General features: G+C 39.9%; 1 protein-coding gene across 1 annotated transcript in view; it reads right to left on the bottom strand.

Annotated features, from left to right (window-relative positions):
• The window catches only part of LOC107568614 (neural cell adhesion molecule 2-like), a 129,526-nt gene that overhangs the window by 39,593 nt on the left and 72,564 nt on the right, over window positions 1-17,369 (bottom strand). The window contains exons 10-13 of the mRNA XM_016254580.1: window positions 13,473-13,618; window positions 9,548-9,698; window positions 1,418-1,605; window positions 972-1,068 (exon numbers count right to left, since the gene is read on the bottom strand). Coding sequence (XP_016110066.1) covers window positions 972-1,068; window positions 1,418-1,605; window positions 9,548-9,698; window positions 13,473-13,618 — 582 coding nt within the window. The remainder of the gene's footprint in view (window positions 1-971; window positions 1,069-1,417; window positions 1,606-9,547; window positions 9,699-13,472; window positions 13,619-17,369) is intronic.

Here is a 17,369-nt window from a genome sequence, read left to right as displayed (position 1 = left end):
GCTACAAAACTGTGTGCTCTGAAAAGAGCTGTTTTTGACAGAGTAAAATAGATGTTTTTTACACTACCATTGAGACATTTTAACCAAACTATGTTACAGACTTTTCATTAAGACCCTAAAGAATCATATCAACTTGTGGAAAATGGACATCCTATGACCCCTTTAACATTTTATATATTCTTCAAGGGGTGTGTAAACTTATGAGCACAATTGTGTATAAATTAAAATTCATATTTTTCAATTAAAGACAACTTATAGATTTAATATGGCCTACATTTTTTTTATTGGTCATTTTGTTTCAAGAATAAGGTCCAAGGTTAAGAATCCGCTAGAAGTTACTTAAATGTAAAATGTTTTTCTCTATTTAACAACATTACAATAGTGAAAGACGACTTCCCTAATTGACCTCAGGTAGATTGCATGTTTTCTTGCGCGGCTGGATGTTGGACTCATGAACAATAATAACATTGTTTGCATTCGCCAAAACTGATTTGCTGAAGTCAAAACACGGACAGTGAAGGGAACTGGCATTAGCGCGACCACTGCTTACTGTAATGCGGGAGCGACCAGCCGGCAGAGGATTCCGCAGCCTTCCTCTACATATTCTGCATGAGGGAGTGGATGTGATTGGATGATGACAGGTGACGGTGATCATTCTCAAGTGTCGTGATCTGCACTGCTGCTGTTGCATCAGTCAGTGGATAGATCAGCATAGCAGTCAATAAACGGGACAAGGGAGGTCACGTACAGGACATACCAATTAACCCAATATATGGTACTACAACGTTCTACAACTAACGCTACCTAACTTTCAAAATATTATGTTATTATGTTTTACTGCCAACTAAGTTAACAGTTCAAACAAAACTGTAAATACCTTTCAAAAGACCAGGTTTAAAAATTGAAAATGTGTATTTTAATCTCATGCTGGACTTTTAAAGGGAAGTTTAGTGTTATTGGTAAACACATACCTGCCTGTGCTAATATAAACTCTTGATATCGAGCGCCGATGTTGTTTCTGGCTGTGCAGTTGTAACGTCCGAAATCCCTGTCCGACACTGGAGTGACCTGTGGATAAAAACAAACCCAAAGGTCAGGAGAATGAGAAAATGAGTGCAAGAATATGGATATGCAACTAGATACAGTAGCAGTTCATGTGTAAGTTAAATACATTTTCACTGGGTTCAACAAGAGGAACATAACTTAACCAGCACCTTTTGTTTTGGATGCTGTTGTTTATTCATTATTTTAACCAGAAAGATTTCCGTGGTCAACCTGCTTCACCAGAAAGATCATGCACAATTAAAAATAAATGAATGAATAAATAAATAAAACTCTAACTAAAATGAAAAACAAATATACCTAATGTGCAATGTAAATAAACTACTAAAAGTGCATTATTGTAAAGTTGCTGAACCTCTAGAAGCGATCGGCCCTCTGTGGTGTGAATGCGGATGTTGCTGGTCCCTTGACTAGAGATGGTAAACCGGTCTCGTCTCCACAGCATGGTCGCTGGAGGGTTGGACTTCACGTCGCAGCTGATGTTCACTGGGTTTCCCTCCCATGAGTAGAAGATGGTTTGATTGGTCTGGAACTTTGGCGCATCTAATAAAAGAGAAACAGAATGAGCAAAATGAAACTGGAAAAACAGATTTTTGGGCCATGCTAGAAGGTCCAAGGTCATCTATACCAGCCAGATGTCCAGCTGATCGGCCATCAACACTGTAAAGACTTTTAAAACAGTTAAATAAGACCAATCAAAAAAAAGATTACTGGAGTACATTTTACAAGAAAATAATATATCAATCTTTCTACTTTAAAAAGTCACATTTATTTCAATGTTATGCTATTTCTTTGTGAAATTTACTAGAAATTTCTGAGTGAAGTTTCTTGAGGTTTTTTTTCCCAAGTAAATCCTACTCCATATATACCATATAAAATCAGCAATTAGAAGCTTGTTATGCAAGTAAAAATAAAGTCCCTTTCAAATGTCTTCCATCAGGGCTTCAACACAAGCACAATAACCATTGTTATTATAGTTAACTGAAACTAAAACCATATAAAACCACAAATAACTAAAACTTTACTTAAAATTAAAACAAAATTTGAAAATATTAAAATCATAAAAAACAAAACAAAAAAATCACTAAAACAATCACCAAAAAAAATCATACAAAATTAAAATTCTAAATATGAATACAAAATATTATTAAAACTATAAAAGTACTTCTGTATTTGCTTCTCAATTAAGTTGCTTTGGATAAAAGCATTTGCTAAATGAATAAATGTAAATGTAAATGAAAACGTAAATGTCACGATAAGCAAAGGCAAGTCAAACAGAGGATTTATTGTCCACAAAAAACAAACTTAGGCAGTCTGCGATCACTGGCCGTATTCGGCGTTCGTAGAACTGGACTTTAACTCAGGAGCACTGGAACATAAGGGTTGACTTGACTTGAGTGTACATGGTGCTACCCTGGGCTGCAGAGCGAGGAGTGACTACCTCTCAGACAGTATGGACCGGAGGACAGCGTCCGGAGGAGTTTCTACTTTAAAAAGTCACATTTATTTCAATGTTATGCTATTTCTTTGTGAAATTTACTAGAAATTTCTGAGTGAAGTTTCTTGAGGTTTTTTTTCCCAAGTAAATCCTACTCCATATATACCATATAAAATCAGCAATTAGAAGCTTGTTATGCAAGTAAAAATAAAGTCCCTTTCAAATGTCTTCCATCAGGGCTTCAACACAAGCACAATAACCATTGTTATTATAGTTAACTGAAACTAAAACCATATAAAACCACAAATAACTAAAACTTTACTTAAAATTAAAACAAAATTTGAAAATATTAAAATCATAAAAAACAAAACAAAAAAATCACTAAAACAATCACCAAAAAAAATCATACAAAATTAAAATTCTAAATATGAATACAAAATATTATTAAAACTATAAAAGTACTTCTGTATTTGCTTCTCAATTAAGTTGCTTTGGATAAAAGCATTTGCTAAATGAATAAATGTAAATGTAAATGAAAACGTAAATGTCACGATAAAAGGACACAGAAGCAAAGGCAAGTCAAACAGAGGATTTATTGTCCACAAAAAACAAACTTAGGCAGTCTGCGATCACTGGCCGTATTCGGCGTTCGTAGAACTGGACTTTAACTCAGGAGCACTGGAACATAAGGGCTGACTTGACTTGAGTGTACATGGTGCTACCCTGGGCTGCAGAGCGAGGAGTGACTACCTCTCAGACAGTACGGACCGGAGGACAGCGTCCGGAGGAGAGCGAATTGCTGGCAGTGGGTAAATGGGAGACTGGGCAGAAATCCAAGTCACACGATAGGACACAACTAGATAACACAGGACTGGACATGACTAGATCCTACAAATGACGTAATAGAGAGCCAAGAGACTGACATAAAAGCACAATAATCTGGCAAAAGACCTTGTAACACGCAAAGAGAAATAGAGAGGAAAATCAGCATAAAGAGGGAACAGGTGCAGTCCCAATCAGAGCGAGCGCTGATTGTGATCGCGAACAGCTGAGTCTAGGATAGCACAGCACGAAAAAGAAAAGAAAACTAGAGTCAAACCCGGCTCATGACATTACCCCTCCCCCAAGGAGCACCCCCAGGCACTCATGAGGAAGGAGACTGGCAAGAATGACGGAAGTCCTTGATGAGCGAATGGTCCAGAATGTCCCGGGCCGGGATACAGCTTCTCTCCTCCGGGCCGTACCCTTCCCAATCGACCAAGTACTGGAAACCCCTTCCCCGAGGGCAGACAGCCAACAGCTTCTTGACTCTAAAGACGGGCGAACCCTTGACAGGGACGGGGGGGAGGGTGGGTAAGGAAGGTAGGGTGGGCAGACAATGGGCTTAATACACAAGACATGGATAAAGGCCTGGACGGAGGGGACGGAGACTTCGGATTCTTGAGAGGAGAATAGCGGTGGTTGGTAACCTAGACAACAATGAATTGGAGATAACCCAGTAGATGACGATGGTAACGAATTAAAAGCGTATTCAGCCCAAGGCAGCTGCTCACACCAGGAAGTGGGGTTGTGAGCAGCTAGAGTATGGAGCAAACGTCCCAATATCCGATTGACGCGTTCAGCTTGCCCATTTGTTTGTGGGTGAAATCCTGACGACAGACTGGCCGTAGCTCCAATCTGCCGACAGAATTCCCTCCAAAACTGAGAGACAAATTGTGGTCTCATGTCAGAGGGTAGTCCAGATTTTAAAAACGTGCTCAAATACTGTTAGCACCGTCTCCTTAGCAGAGGGGAGTTTGGGAAGGGAGACAAAATGGGCCGCCTTGGAAAAGCGATCGACAACTGTAAGAATTACCGTGTTACCCGCGGAAGGAGGTAGACCCGTAACGAAATCCAAAGCGATGTGCGACCACGGATGAGACGGAATAGGGAGGGGGCGAAGCAGACCAGCAGGCGGGGAGTTGCTAGACTTAGATTGGGTGCAGACTGGACACGGAGCTACAAAACAGCATACATCACAGACTAAAGCAGGCCACCAGAAACGTTGACTGACAGTAGCTTGAGTCCCTCACACCCAAGGGTGCACAGCGAGCCTGGATTTCTCAAGCGCTTCGCGTTCGGGGGTGGACAAGAAATAAAGTCTACCACGAGGTGGCGTACTACCCGGAACAAGATCAATGCTGCAGTCATATGGTCGATGGGGAGGGAGAGAAGCAGCCCGAGAATGACTGAATACCGCTCGCAGATCGTGGTACTCCTTCGGGACACCAGATAAATCGCCGGGTTCTTCCTGAAACACAGAAACAGAGGACACAGCAGGCACAGCCGAGACAAGACACTTAACATGACAAGATAAGCTCCAAGACATTATTGTCCCTTCTACCCAGTTAATTTGGGGATTATGCTGTGTTATGAGGGATGCCCTAAAACGATAGGCGTTAGGGGAGAACGAAAAATAAAAAAAGAAATTGTCTCTTGGTGGTTGCCAGCGGAACGGTGGCTCAAACGATCTTGGAGAGGATGCGACCATCCAGGGCATAGATGGTGGGAGGGTCATTTAATTCTAGAAAAGGAATGTTGTGATCGATAGCCCAGCTCTCATCCATTCCCTTCAGCCATCGAATCAACAAAGGCCGCACAGGGAAAAGTGGAGCCTCCACAGCGTAGGCAGGCACTGAGGCAGGTACGTGTCTTGTGAGATGGGGAAAAGTTAGTCGCGCTCACCAGTACTCCCCGGTCTACTAGCAAGCCCTCTCTTTTACTGGACATCTTGCGGCGAAATGCCCCGGAGCACAATACATACAGATACCCCCCGTAATGTGGCGCTGACGCACCTCAGCAGAGATATGCAGACCCCCTAGCTGCATGGTACAAATGAGGCCACTACTGGAGGTGGAACGGCAGGCAAAACCATCCGTTGACGGTGAGTCTCAAAGCGCTTGTCGATCTGGTTGGCCAGTTCCACCAGCTGGTCCAAGCCGGATGGCAGATCACGGGCGAGAATCTCCTCCCTTATCTCCCCTGAGAGACCCTCCAAGAAGCGCGCAGTGAGGGCCGGCTCGTTCCACTCACAAGTGGCCGCTAGGGTGCAAAACTCGATTGCATAATCGGCAGCAGGCCGCTTCCCCTGGCGAAGTGTTGCAAGTTGTCGAGACGCCTCAAGACCATAAACAGAGCGGTTGAACACCTTTATCATCTCCTCCTTAAATAAAGAAAAACGCTCACAGCAGTCGGCCTCAGACTCCCACACTGCCGTTCCCCAGTAACGAGCCCGCCCAGTCAGGAGAGAGAGCACAAAAGGGACCCTGGAGCAATCCTCAGCATATGTTATAGGTTGGAGGGAAAAAACCACCTCACACTGCGTCAAAAAGGCTCGGCACTCAGTGGACTGTCCAGAATAGCAAGGAGGATTGTTTGTGAGGTTCTGGAGAGTTAACATCGGCTGCTCAGGGTGCAGATTCTGCAGCAGATTAGTTAAATCCATCACCTGGGCTGACAGGCTCTCCACGGCGTACCTGGCGGTGGTGAGTTCCTCCTCGTGTCGGCCCAGCATAGCCCCCTGCAGCTCCACTGCTGAACGAATTGGAGTCTCCTTCGCTGGGTCCATCCTTTTGCCAGATTATTCTGTCACGATAAAACAAAGGCAAGTCAAACAGAGTATTTATTGTCCACAAAAACAAACTTAGGCAGTCTGCGATCACTGGCTGTATCCGGCGTACGCAGAACTTGACTTTAACTCAGGAGCTGACTTGAGTGTTTGGGGTGCCACCCCGGGCTCCAGAGCGAGGATCGACTACCTCTCAGACAGTACGGACCAGAGGACAGCGTCCAGAGGAGAGCAAATTGCTGGCAGCGGGTAACTGGGAGACTGGGCAGAAATCCAGGTAAGTCACACGATAGGACACGAATAGCGAACAGCTGAGTCTAGGATAGCGCAGCACGAAAAAGAAAAGAAAAGAAAACTCCATGTATGCTAATACTACTGAAACTAAAACTTAAATAAAAATTAATAAAAACTATATAGACATTAAAAAAAACTAATAAAAATGGCAAAACACACAACTAAATTACTTTATTACAGTACGGACCAGAGGACAGCGTCCAGAGGAGAGCAAATTGCTGGCAGCGGGTAACTGGGAGACTGGGCAGAAATCCAGGTAAGTCACACGATAGGACACGAATAGCGAACAGCTGAGTCTAGGATAGCGCAGCACGAAAAAGAAAAGAAAAGAAAACTCCATGTATGCTAATACTACTGAAACTAAAACTTAAATAAAAATTAATAAAAACTATATAGACATAAAAAAAAACTAATAAAAATGGCAAAACACACAACTAAATTACTTTATCGGTATTAAAATGTTACCTAAAATTTAAATAAAAATAGAACATTGAAAAATAAAAACAAATTCAACATACTAATGAAAACTGTAAGATATAAAATACCACCAGCCTGGACATGCAATGCTGTAGCTTGAATTTCTTTCCATGTATGTTTAATGCACTGGGGAGTGATGATTTAAATCATCTAAAAAGGCCTTCAGAGAAGAGTAATATTGATTGCAACAAAGAAAGACGTTTCGATCTCACTCCATTATGTGTCAGACGTGTCGACAGTAAACAGACGCGAGTCTGCCTTTTTCACAGAGCTAAAACTTCAAAGAGCTTCAGTTTTAAACACAGAGAGCATCTGCATTCATGCGGTATTATTCCTGTTTTAACTGGCTAGAAGGCTTCCATTACAGAGATTGGTGTAGAGCCACCTGTCACATCTGAGGAGCAAAACAGAGACGAGTGATTATACTGAATAAATAAGTTCATTAGCGCCTGGTAATGCTCGGCTGCCTACTGCCACGCTCATTCACAACATTCTTTTTCACAAGCTGGCGTGAACCTCCACACTAAGCATATGACATGAAGATGGTCCCTATGCGCACTGATGTCAAGGTCAGCAGCATGCATTCAGGGACACGAGGACCTTTATTAGCATCTCATTGCATTTGCCCAATTGTGATGCTGTGGTCGCATTTGCTGCATTGACATAAATGTTCAATGTTGAAATGTCCTAATGAATGAAATGCAATAAAAACAAAATGCAAAAAACAAGTGACCTCAACAACGTGTTGGTATTTCAGGAGACAGACCTGGAAATTAATTATTTGGGAATAATTCCTTTCATAATTAGCCCCGCTGAGCAGGACCGTCGCCAGTGGGGAAAAAGGTGGTGACAATTAAAGCCCCCCCCCGGCAATTTCAACTGACTGCCTGAGGCCAGCATGAAAGATACTCAGGACAGCTGATGGGCCACTGCTGCATGTCGTCATGAAAGCTTATCACGTGTTTTTAAGCTTTGTCAATTTAAAAATTGAAGAGATTGTAAAGCATTCAAGCACAAGAAGACGCGAATGAACTGAGTACTTGCGCGCTGTTTTCGGTACGCATACAGAGATCCGCGTCTCAGACAGTGAACACGAAATTGAGTTTTCCATCTTCCGTCTTGGCAAGAATCTTCAAAACAACTGGTAGTTATGTCTTAAGTGAACGTAAACAGTTGAGAAAGAAATCAGGGCCCATATTTATCAAGCCTCTGAGAATTACTCTCAAGAACATTGCTAAGAATTTACTTAAGTTTAAAAAACTTCTTGGCTCTAAGCTGCGCTTCAGAGTTAGTTATCAAGTATCTCAGTTTTAATTTAAGCGATGTGTAGGACTAAATCTTAAGTGTCAGCCTTAGAGTTGATTCACGACACTTTGTTGTGCCACAAACGGGATTTTGGAAGACGAAACACGCATGGACCAATCTCTGAATAGATTTCCTTATTTAAGAATATTCTCAGATAAATTCACATTGAATGGTTAAATTCCTAATAGGAGTTTACATTCAAGACACATTTGACAATAAAGAATTTTCAAGAGAATACATTATGGTAAGGAAATTAATTGTCATCACAAACTTAGTAGCCAGGATCAGCTCTGGTGGCCGTGTCGGAGCCGTAACACAACCCAGACATGTGCAGTGTAAATAAGGGGTAAGAGATTTATCATAGACTGTATTTATTCATGATACAGTGTAGGTAGCTTCACTGATTATAATGGGAGTGTTTTTAAAGAGCATATAATACTTGTGCTAGACTGAAGTCAGTTAAGATGTTCTTTGGGAATGTAAATATTATTTGCTCGTTACTGTTTGAATAACTGAGGAAATGTAAATGTTTTATTAACTGCTCGTCGTCAAACATTTCAAGAACATTCTTCCTCTCCTGAAAGATTCGCGCACGTCTCTGTCTCCTCAGCGCCATCACAAGCCCCTACTGGCAACTCCTAACCACTTGAGAGACCTAGCTCTCGAGCTGTCTTAAATAACTGCGAGAGTAAGAGTGATTCTTAGCTTTAAGAAATATGATAACTTGCTTTTATACTTAAGTTTGAAAGTAGGATTAGATGTAATGAATTATCAACACTTAAGACTAAAATGGCACTTTAAGAAGCTTGATAATTACGGGCCCAGATGTATATCATTATTTTGAATCCATGCATTGTGTCTTAAAGGGTCTGTGCCTACTTTACTAGCTGCTGTTGGTGTCCTTAATGTTAATCCCAAAGAAAAAAAAAAAAAAGAGAGAAAATCACTCACTGCTCTTGACTGAATTACTTAGTAGTTTCAACAAGAATGAACCTGTATTTAATACAGTCAAGACTATGCAATGCTATTTTAGATTAGATTTTTCAGTTTCTCTACCTGAACAACTACAAACCTGAAAAAAATACTTTGTCTTTGTTCTATTTAGTTATTTGTGCTTTCAATTTCAAAGAGGGCCCACGGGTACAACCTGCATCGGGGGCCCCGCAAACCCCAGCTTGGCCCTGCCACTGAGGGCATTTTTTTTAGGCTAATAAAGAAACATTGTGGTGTAAAATAATTATCACGGTCAGCAGAGAACAAGACGCACTGGAAAGGCCACAGACAAACTGTAAAAAGATACTAAAGTATATTTTAGTTGCAACCTTGGTGCAAATGTGTGCATGTGACTTTTTTGGACATCTTACACTCGATATCCAGGAACATGCTCTTCTGATGGCCTCCGATCCTGCTGAGAGCTTCACAGTCGAATCGGCCCCAGTCTGACAGTCGAACCCCACTGATAGTCAGCATGGATTTTCCTTGGCGTCCTCGCACTTCCACACGGCCGTCCTGACTCTAAACCAACACAAGCACAACAATCCACATTAGCCACTGACACCCACATACAGACAAACACAATCCACTGTGATTTACTATTACAATTTACTAGGTGTTTGCTAGGGCACATCTATATGGTTACTAGAGTGTTCCAAGTAGTTGCTAGAGTGTTACTATGTAGTTGCTAGGGTGTTTTAAGAGTTTGCCAGGGCATACAGTATGGTTACTAAGGTGTTCTGAGTAGTTGCTAGGGTGTACAGTATGAGTGATTTTAGAGTGATGATATGCGGTTGTTCAAGGTGTTCGCTAAAGCATTGCTATATAGTTACTAAGGTGTTCTGAGTATAATAAATATTAATATATACAATTTACACAAACACACAGCCAAAGGTGCATGTGAACACAAGCAAATTAATATAAACTACAGAATAAAATTAAAAAATCACTGCTTTAGTTAGTTTAGTACATCAGGTTAAACTGTATGAAAATGAGAAATATTGCCTTGGCAACTAGCTGAAAAAAAGTTTTATTATATTTATTTAATTTCAAGTATCAATAATGTTTTTTTTTATTTATTTTAACCCAAACAGAATCATATTAGCAATCCGAGGAAAACAGCAAACTGAGTAGGTTATACATTCAGGGCATACAGTATGGTTACTAAGGTGTTCTGAGTAGTTGCTAGGGTGTACAGTATGAGTGATTTTAGAGTGATGATATGCGGTTGTTCAAGGTGTTCGCTAAAGCATTGCTATATAGTTACTAAGGTGTTCTGAGTATAATAAATATTAATATATACAATTTACACAAACACACAGCCAAAGGTGCATGTGAACACAAGCAAATTAATATAAACTACAGAATAAAATTAAAAAATCACTGCTTTAGTTAGTTTAGTACATCAGGTTAAACTGTATGAAAATGAGAAATATTGCCTTGGCAACTAGCTGAAAAAAAGTTTTATTATATTTATTTAATTTCAAGTATCAATAATGTTTTTTTTTTATTTATTTTAACCCAAACAGAATCATATTAGCAATCCGAGGAAAACAGCAAACTGAGTAGGTTATACATCGTTACACAAGAGCAAACGAGCTACAAAGAGAATAGATGTCTGTGGTGCAGCACTTTCTGACTGTAATGTGGTCACACTATCTGTGCTCGTGGTGAGATAGGGAACTTTGAATATAAGGGGATTAGATGGAGCCCATTTCCCAACGCCCACTTTAATGATCAGTGTTCTTCACCTTCCCTGAAAAATCGATATGTGTCCACCCTCCGCATGATGTCTCTGAGTCTAGAGTGCAGTGCAAGCTTAACCGCCTGACAGTCCTGCAGCGGCTGTGTGTTTTATTTGACAGGGGCCATTTTTGTAGGCTAGCAGATGACCCGAAGGTTTTCCTTCCTTCACACTAATGCATGCGATTAATGTTTACACGGACAGTGAGAACTGACACACCTGCGACTGGAGAACATGACACAAACACACATGAAAACATGATTACTGACGAAATATGAGTTTGCCTGTGTGTTGTGGGTAGTTACAAGAGCATTGCTATGCGGTTGCTAGGGTGTTATGAGTAGACTTCATTGTGTTGCTATGTGTGTGTTGCTATGCAGTTGCTAGGGTGTTCTACTGTAGGTGTCAGCAAGGGGATATCTAAATGGTTACTAAGGTGTTCAGAATAGTTGCTAAGGTGTTGATAGTTGGTTGCTAGGTTGTTCTAAATGTCTTCAAGGGGATATCTATATGGTTACTGGGGTGTTATGAGTGGGTATTGATACACTGTTCTGCGGTTGCTAGGATGTTGTACAGTAAGTGTTTGCTATCAACACTACTACTAGTGATGACTAAATTAGTAAACAGCACAGCACATATTTTTTATTCAAAAACACATTCACAAATATACAACCAAAGGTGTGTGTGAACACAAACACATGAATATAAACTATAGAATCCATAACAAACATCCCTGCAGAAAAACGACAATGAATCCACCTTTCTGACTGAACAGATCTACGTAATAAACAACTAATAATAGCAGTTGCCAGAATCATATTTCTCATTCTGTGGTGTTATGACCTCCAAATACAAATTATATCGGAGAACTGGCCTGTAAGCAAATACCAGAAACTGAGCAGTGATGAATAGAAACTGCAGACACACACTGTCTCTATCTCTGTGTCTGTGTGTGTGTGTGTGTGTGAGACACCATCTCGCCTTGGGTAGATGCTTCCTGACTGTTTGATATGCTACTGAGATCTCTGTGACACGAAAGAGCCACAGCACACTGAGAGAGAAAAGAGGACTACAGAGGAGCAAATTGACAGACAGACAGATATAGATAGATAGACGGACAGACATACTGATTGACAGATGGCTGTTCTGGAGACATTTAATTTGGCACATGTGATTTATCAAGACAACTCAATGCTGTTCTCATGCGTATCATACTCCTGCTGTACAGTGTGTGTCCACCATCAAGCGCAATTACAGGATGCTGTTCTGCTAGAGGGAAATGAGTGGAAACGGGAGGCGTGGCCAAAACAGAAGGGTAAACACAAGTGATTATATACACAATGCTGAGCAAGACTTTGAGGAGCTGTCATGTGTCCTGTGATGATGAAATCATTAGAAATGCTGTTTGTGCTAATGATTATGAAACAGGAAGAGCTACACAATTACTGTACTGCACAATACTGCACTTAGGTTTGGAACAACATGAGAGTGAGTAAATAATGACAGAGTTTTCGTTTTTGGCTAAACGGTCCTTTTAAAGGTATAATTCAGCCCAAAATGAAAATTTGCTGTTCACAATCAGGCCATCCAAGAAGTAGATGACTTTTTTTATTCAGAACAGTAGAGAAGATGTTTAGCTGAAATCGTGGTCCTTGGTGATGCATAAAATGCAAGTCAATGGCTACCAGCATTTTGAGTGTCAAAAAACCAACACAAAATTATTCTCCTGGTGATATTTTGAGATCTTATGAAGCGAATTAAACATTTGAACTAAACATTATTTACAACATTATTACCTGTAATCCATAGCTTCAGGCAAACGGGGGAGTCTGATTATTTTCTGCAAACAGGTTCTTATGGACAGTTTATTTCAAAGACACTGGTTCAAATAACTGATTGACCAGTTCGTTTACATCATCACACAATGATGTTGTGCATATGCAGTTGAACTGCACTGTTTGAATTCATTAAATTAGTTAATTCATCATATGATCATATACGCCCGCATATTGGCTCATTTTGAGTCGGAGTGCCTGTTGGATGTCCGAAAGTGAGTTTCGATTGAGTAACCTGTAGATCTGTGCTGTTCAAGTGAAGAATTGTTTTAGACGGTTCAGTCCCATTAGGTGAACTGGTTTATCTTGTTCACTAAAAAGAACCAGTTCGAAAGAATAATGTCCAGTTTCTTGCACTGACTGATCTTTTCACTTCAGTATATTGTCAGGAGCCGCGGGTATTAATTTTGTGTTGCTTTTTTGACTTGCAAAGTGACAGTAGCCATTGATTTGCATTTTATGAATCACCAGATCATTGGTTCAGCTAAAAATCTTATTTACTATTATGTTGAAGAAAAAAGTCACCTACATCTTGGATGGCCTGAGGGTAAGCAAATTAACAGCAAAGTTTCATATTTGAGTGAACTACCCCTTTAAAGGAACAGTTCAGCTAAAAATGAAAACTCTGTCATTATTTACTCACTCTCATGTTGTTCTGAATGATAATAGTGATCTTCAGTTTTTGGGTTATTTGTATCAGAGCTGTGTGTTATTCACCTTATCTCCATCTGTGAATGTCTGTCCATCACTGGCTCTCCTCCATGAGATCTCCGGCAGTGGTTCTCCCTCAGCTGTACAGGATATCATAGCAGCATTTCCCTCCACCGCTGTCACATTCCTCAGCTGAGTGATGTGAGGCTGGACTGAATAGACAGACAGACAGACAGGAAGTTCAGCAAACAGCTTTAAGTCAGATGTTTATTTTAGAGAGTAATTTCTTTGAATTACATCTCAATATGCACTAAACATAATGTTCTGTCTGATAAAGGACATCAGATCTATACTTAAACAGACTCAGTTTCTCATTCTCATTTTAGAAATAAATAAGAGAACAAAATAACATATTCTGTTTTGATTAAGTCTTTTGTTTGTTTGTTTGTTTGTTGTTTTTGCACTTTTTTCAGCAGAATTAAGCATGCAATACATTATATTTAAAAGTCATTAATTTTACATATTTTTTGTAGTTAAATTCTGCTATTCACCATGCCATAAACAGAAATGTCAAATTTTACAGTTAGTGTAAATTTGTCTGTCTACTGCTGTCATTTTAACTGTGATACAGTGCAAACAAACAAAAAAGAGTCAATTATAATAATTACAAATAACTGAACAGAAATCAGAAATTTTAATGTATACATGCTTTTATTTATCACATAAATAATTAATATTATGATTAAGTCTTTTGTTTGTTTGTTTGTTTGTTGTTTTTGCACTTTTTTCAGCAGAATTAAGCATGCAATACATTATATTTAAAAGTCATTAATTTTACATATTTTTTGTAGTTAAATTCTGCTATTCACCATGCCATAAACAGAAATGTCAAATTTTACAGTTAGTGTAAATTTGTCTGTCTACTGCTGTCATTTTAACTGTGATACAGTGCAAACAAACAAAAAAGAGTCAATTATAATAATTACAAAGAACTGAACAGAAATCAGACATTTTAATGTATACATGCTTTTATTTATCACATAAATAATTAATATTATAAAAAATTTTTATTTTCTTCATACCCCCCCCTCCCAATATGTAATGATAAAAACTTTTTTTTTATGAAGAATATTTTTCTTTTGCTCCGAATGTCTTTCCTGTAAGTGTTCAGCTGGAGGGTATCTTTAGCAGCACACGTTCACATCAGTAGGGTCTTGTTTTATGCTGAACTCACTGATAAACCCTATTAGAAGTGTGTGTGTCCCACCGATAAGCTGCTCTATGTGCCTTACTTAGTTTCCCTCTAAACACCAGTGGAGTGGAGGGCAAACAAGCCCACGGTGAGGTTCATGCATAACAGCCGCTCCTGCTCTCTTTAAGAGAATCGCACAGAGCACCGCTGAATAAATCCATGCTGGAATGAATGAAACCCAACAGAAACAGCTCTTCACAGTGTGGGCCTTTGAACAGCGTCTACAGAGATCAAGGAGATATTTGTAGCAGGAGACGCAGCAGAAACGCCCAGAGGCTGCAGCACACTCCAGCAAAGACAAACACATCGCAGTAGACGAGCGAGTCTGGAAACACGCCAGGAAATGTCAGTGTTGTATTGCTGATGAAAACACAAGCAGCATTTGCACAGAAGAAATTCGGCAAAAGAGGTTGCCAAAGCGTTGTTAAGGTGTTCGGATATATACAGTGCTTAACAAATTAATTAGACCACCTGTCATAATAAAGAGAGAAAACAAATATGTTTAAGAAAATATTTTAAATATGTATTTTAGGAATCTGTCAAAAACTAATTTAAAACTAAAAATTGTATTGCCATTTATTAGGCAAATAACAAACTGAAACAACTAAATAGTCTTTACTCACACATAATAACCAACAAACTAAAACTATATTTTATTATGTATGGCCACCTTTGGCTTTGATAGCGGCTTCTTGCTGGCATTGTTTTTATGTACTTTTCCACAGTTTCTGTTGTTATTCACTTCCAAATATTTTCTAGTTGTTCCCAAAGACTTGCCTTTGAATACATGTTGTGTGATATATTTTGAATCTATTAAATCCTAACAAGAAGTATATTTTAGCATTAGAGACACTGGGTGGTGGTCTAATAAATCTGTTAAGCACTATATATATATATATATATATATATATATATATATATATATGCACACACACACACACCATTTTATCAGGATCTGTATTAGTCAGTGTTACTTTAGTATTATTGTTACTGTGGCAGAAAAATAAACGAGTTGTCCCTGTGTTGCCGCCAGCCAATAGAAATGTGAACACAACTCAGAAGGAAGTGATGTAATCCTATAAATACCTTTGTAAAAATACACGGAAGGTGTGGGAAAAGGCGGGAAGGTGGAGCGTGGAGCGTGGAGCGTGGAGCGTGGAAGGTGAAGACGGTGAATGCGGTGAATGCGAGTACCGGTATGGACAAACACGCAGCTCTATCCGCGGGGCGCACGCGGTGTAGTATGCTGGTGCGGTTGCCGGAGTGTTCCGAAGAATGTATTCTCCGAGCTATGGACAACAGTGCAGAGCGTGTGTAACTTCAGAAGTCGCAGAAGTATGTGTTAGTCCGGATACCTGTTTTCCCGGAAATATCCAACTCCGATTCGTCACCCAAAACTGTCTTCCACAGTTGCCAAGAGTAGCGGTTCAGCTGGACGGCTTGACTGACTCACGCACACACCCCAAACACTCACCAACACTTTTGCCACACACCCTCATTCACATCTATCGCCATTTGGCGTGTGAGTATATACACATCTTTAAGACAGTGAGAAGTTGCTGAATTAATTTTGTTTGCATTTTTCCCTTTATTGTTTTCTTTGAAATACTTTTGCATGGAGAATTGGACTCTTGAAACTGCTGATTTGAACAAGGAAATCGAGTGGATCCGCATCATATTCGCCATCTCAACTATTATTTTGATGTTACAAAGTGAAAAGTGTGCAGAACATTTTAGTTGTTTTTCTTTGTATTTGTGAAAATATAATTGGAACCACAACTAAAACCTGGCTACTGTGCATTCTTATTAATTTTTATTGTGCATTTAATATCTTATCTTTTGACTAAAAAGTGTAAAGAGGTTTAATTTGTGTATGTAACCGGTGGCTTTCTTTTTTAGCTCATTTGGGTTTATCTAAATTTAAATTGATGTTTACTCCCGTCTTCCTCCTACCACTTTATAGCCTCCTCTCCCCAGCTCAACCAATAAGAAACTAGAGAAGACAAAAGAAAGATAAGACAATATGAGCACTGATATTTATTTGAGGACTCTGGGCCGAGGCGTACGCGAGGCAATTACAGTATACTGAAAAAATGCATCAGGGGTAACAAATGCACTAATTTCTTTGGCATGCGGAGTTAAAGCGACTACTGTCGCTTTAGCAAACTCGCATTTAGCCAAATTAACAGTTAGATTTGCCTCAGTCAGCCTCTGAAATACTTTTTTTAACTGATTGATGTGCTCGTCCCATGTTGCAGAGTGAACAACTATGTCGTCCAAATACACCTCACACCCCGGCACCCCCCACAAAACGCGGTTAACTAACCGCTGAAAAGTAGCAGGCGCATTGCGTACCCCAAAAGGCATTACAGTATACTGTAAAAATGCATCAGGGGTAACAAATGCACTAATTTCTCTGGCACGCGGAGTTAAAGGCACCTGCCAATAGCCTTTAAGGAGGTCTAACTTTGTCAAAAATGCTGCTGACCCCACACGGTCAACACAGTCCTCCATGCGAGGAAGAGGATAATAATCAGGCTAGTGACATTGCTAACCTTCCTAAAGTATGTACAAAAACGGTCAGACTCATCAATCTTGATAACAAGAAGACATGGTGAACTACATGAACTAATACTGGATTCCGCAATGCAATGTGACAACATATAGTTAACTTGGTTTTGGAGGCGCTGACATTTTTCTGGGTTGACACG

Source organism: Sinocyclocheilus grahami, unplaced genomic scaffold (assembly GCF_001515645.1).
Source record: "Sinocyclocheilus grahami isolate Dianchi unplaced genomic scaffold, SAMN03320097.WGS_v1.1 scaffold1263.1, whole genome shotgun sequence".
NCBI lineage: Eukaryota > Metazoa > Chordata > Actinopteri > Cypriniformes > Cyprinidae > Sinocyclocheilus > Sinocyclocheilus grahami.
The sequence above is the reverse complement of the archived record's forward strand: the minus strand, read 5'-3'. Positions and strand labels throughout refer to the sequence as shown.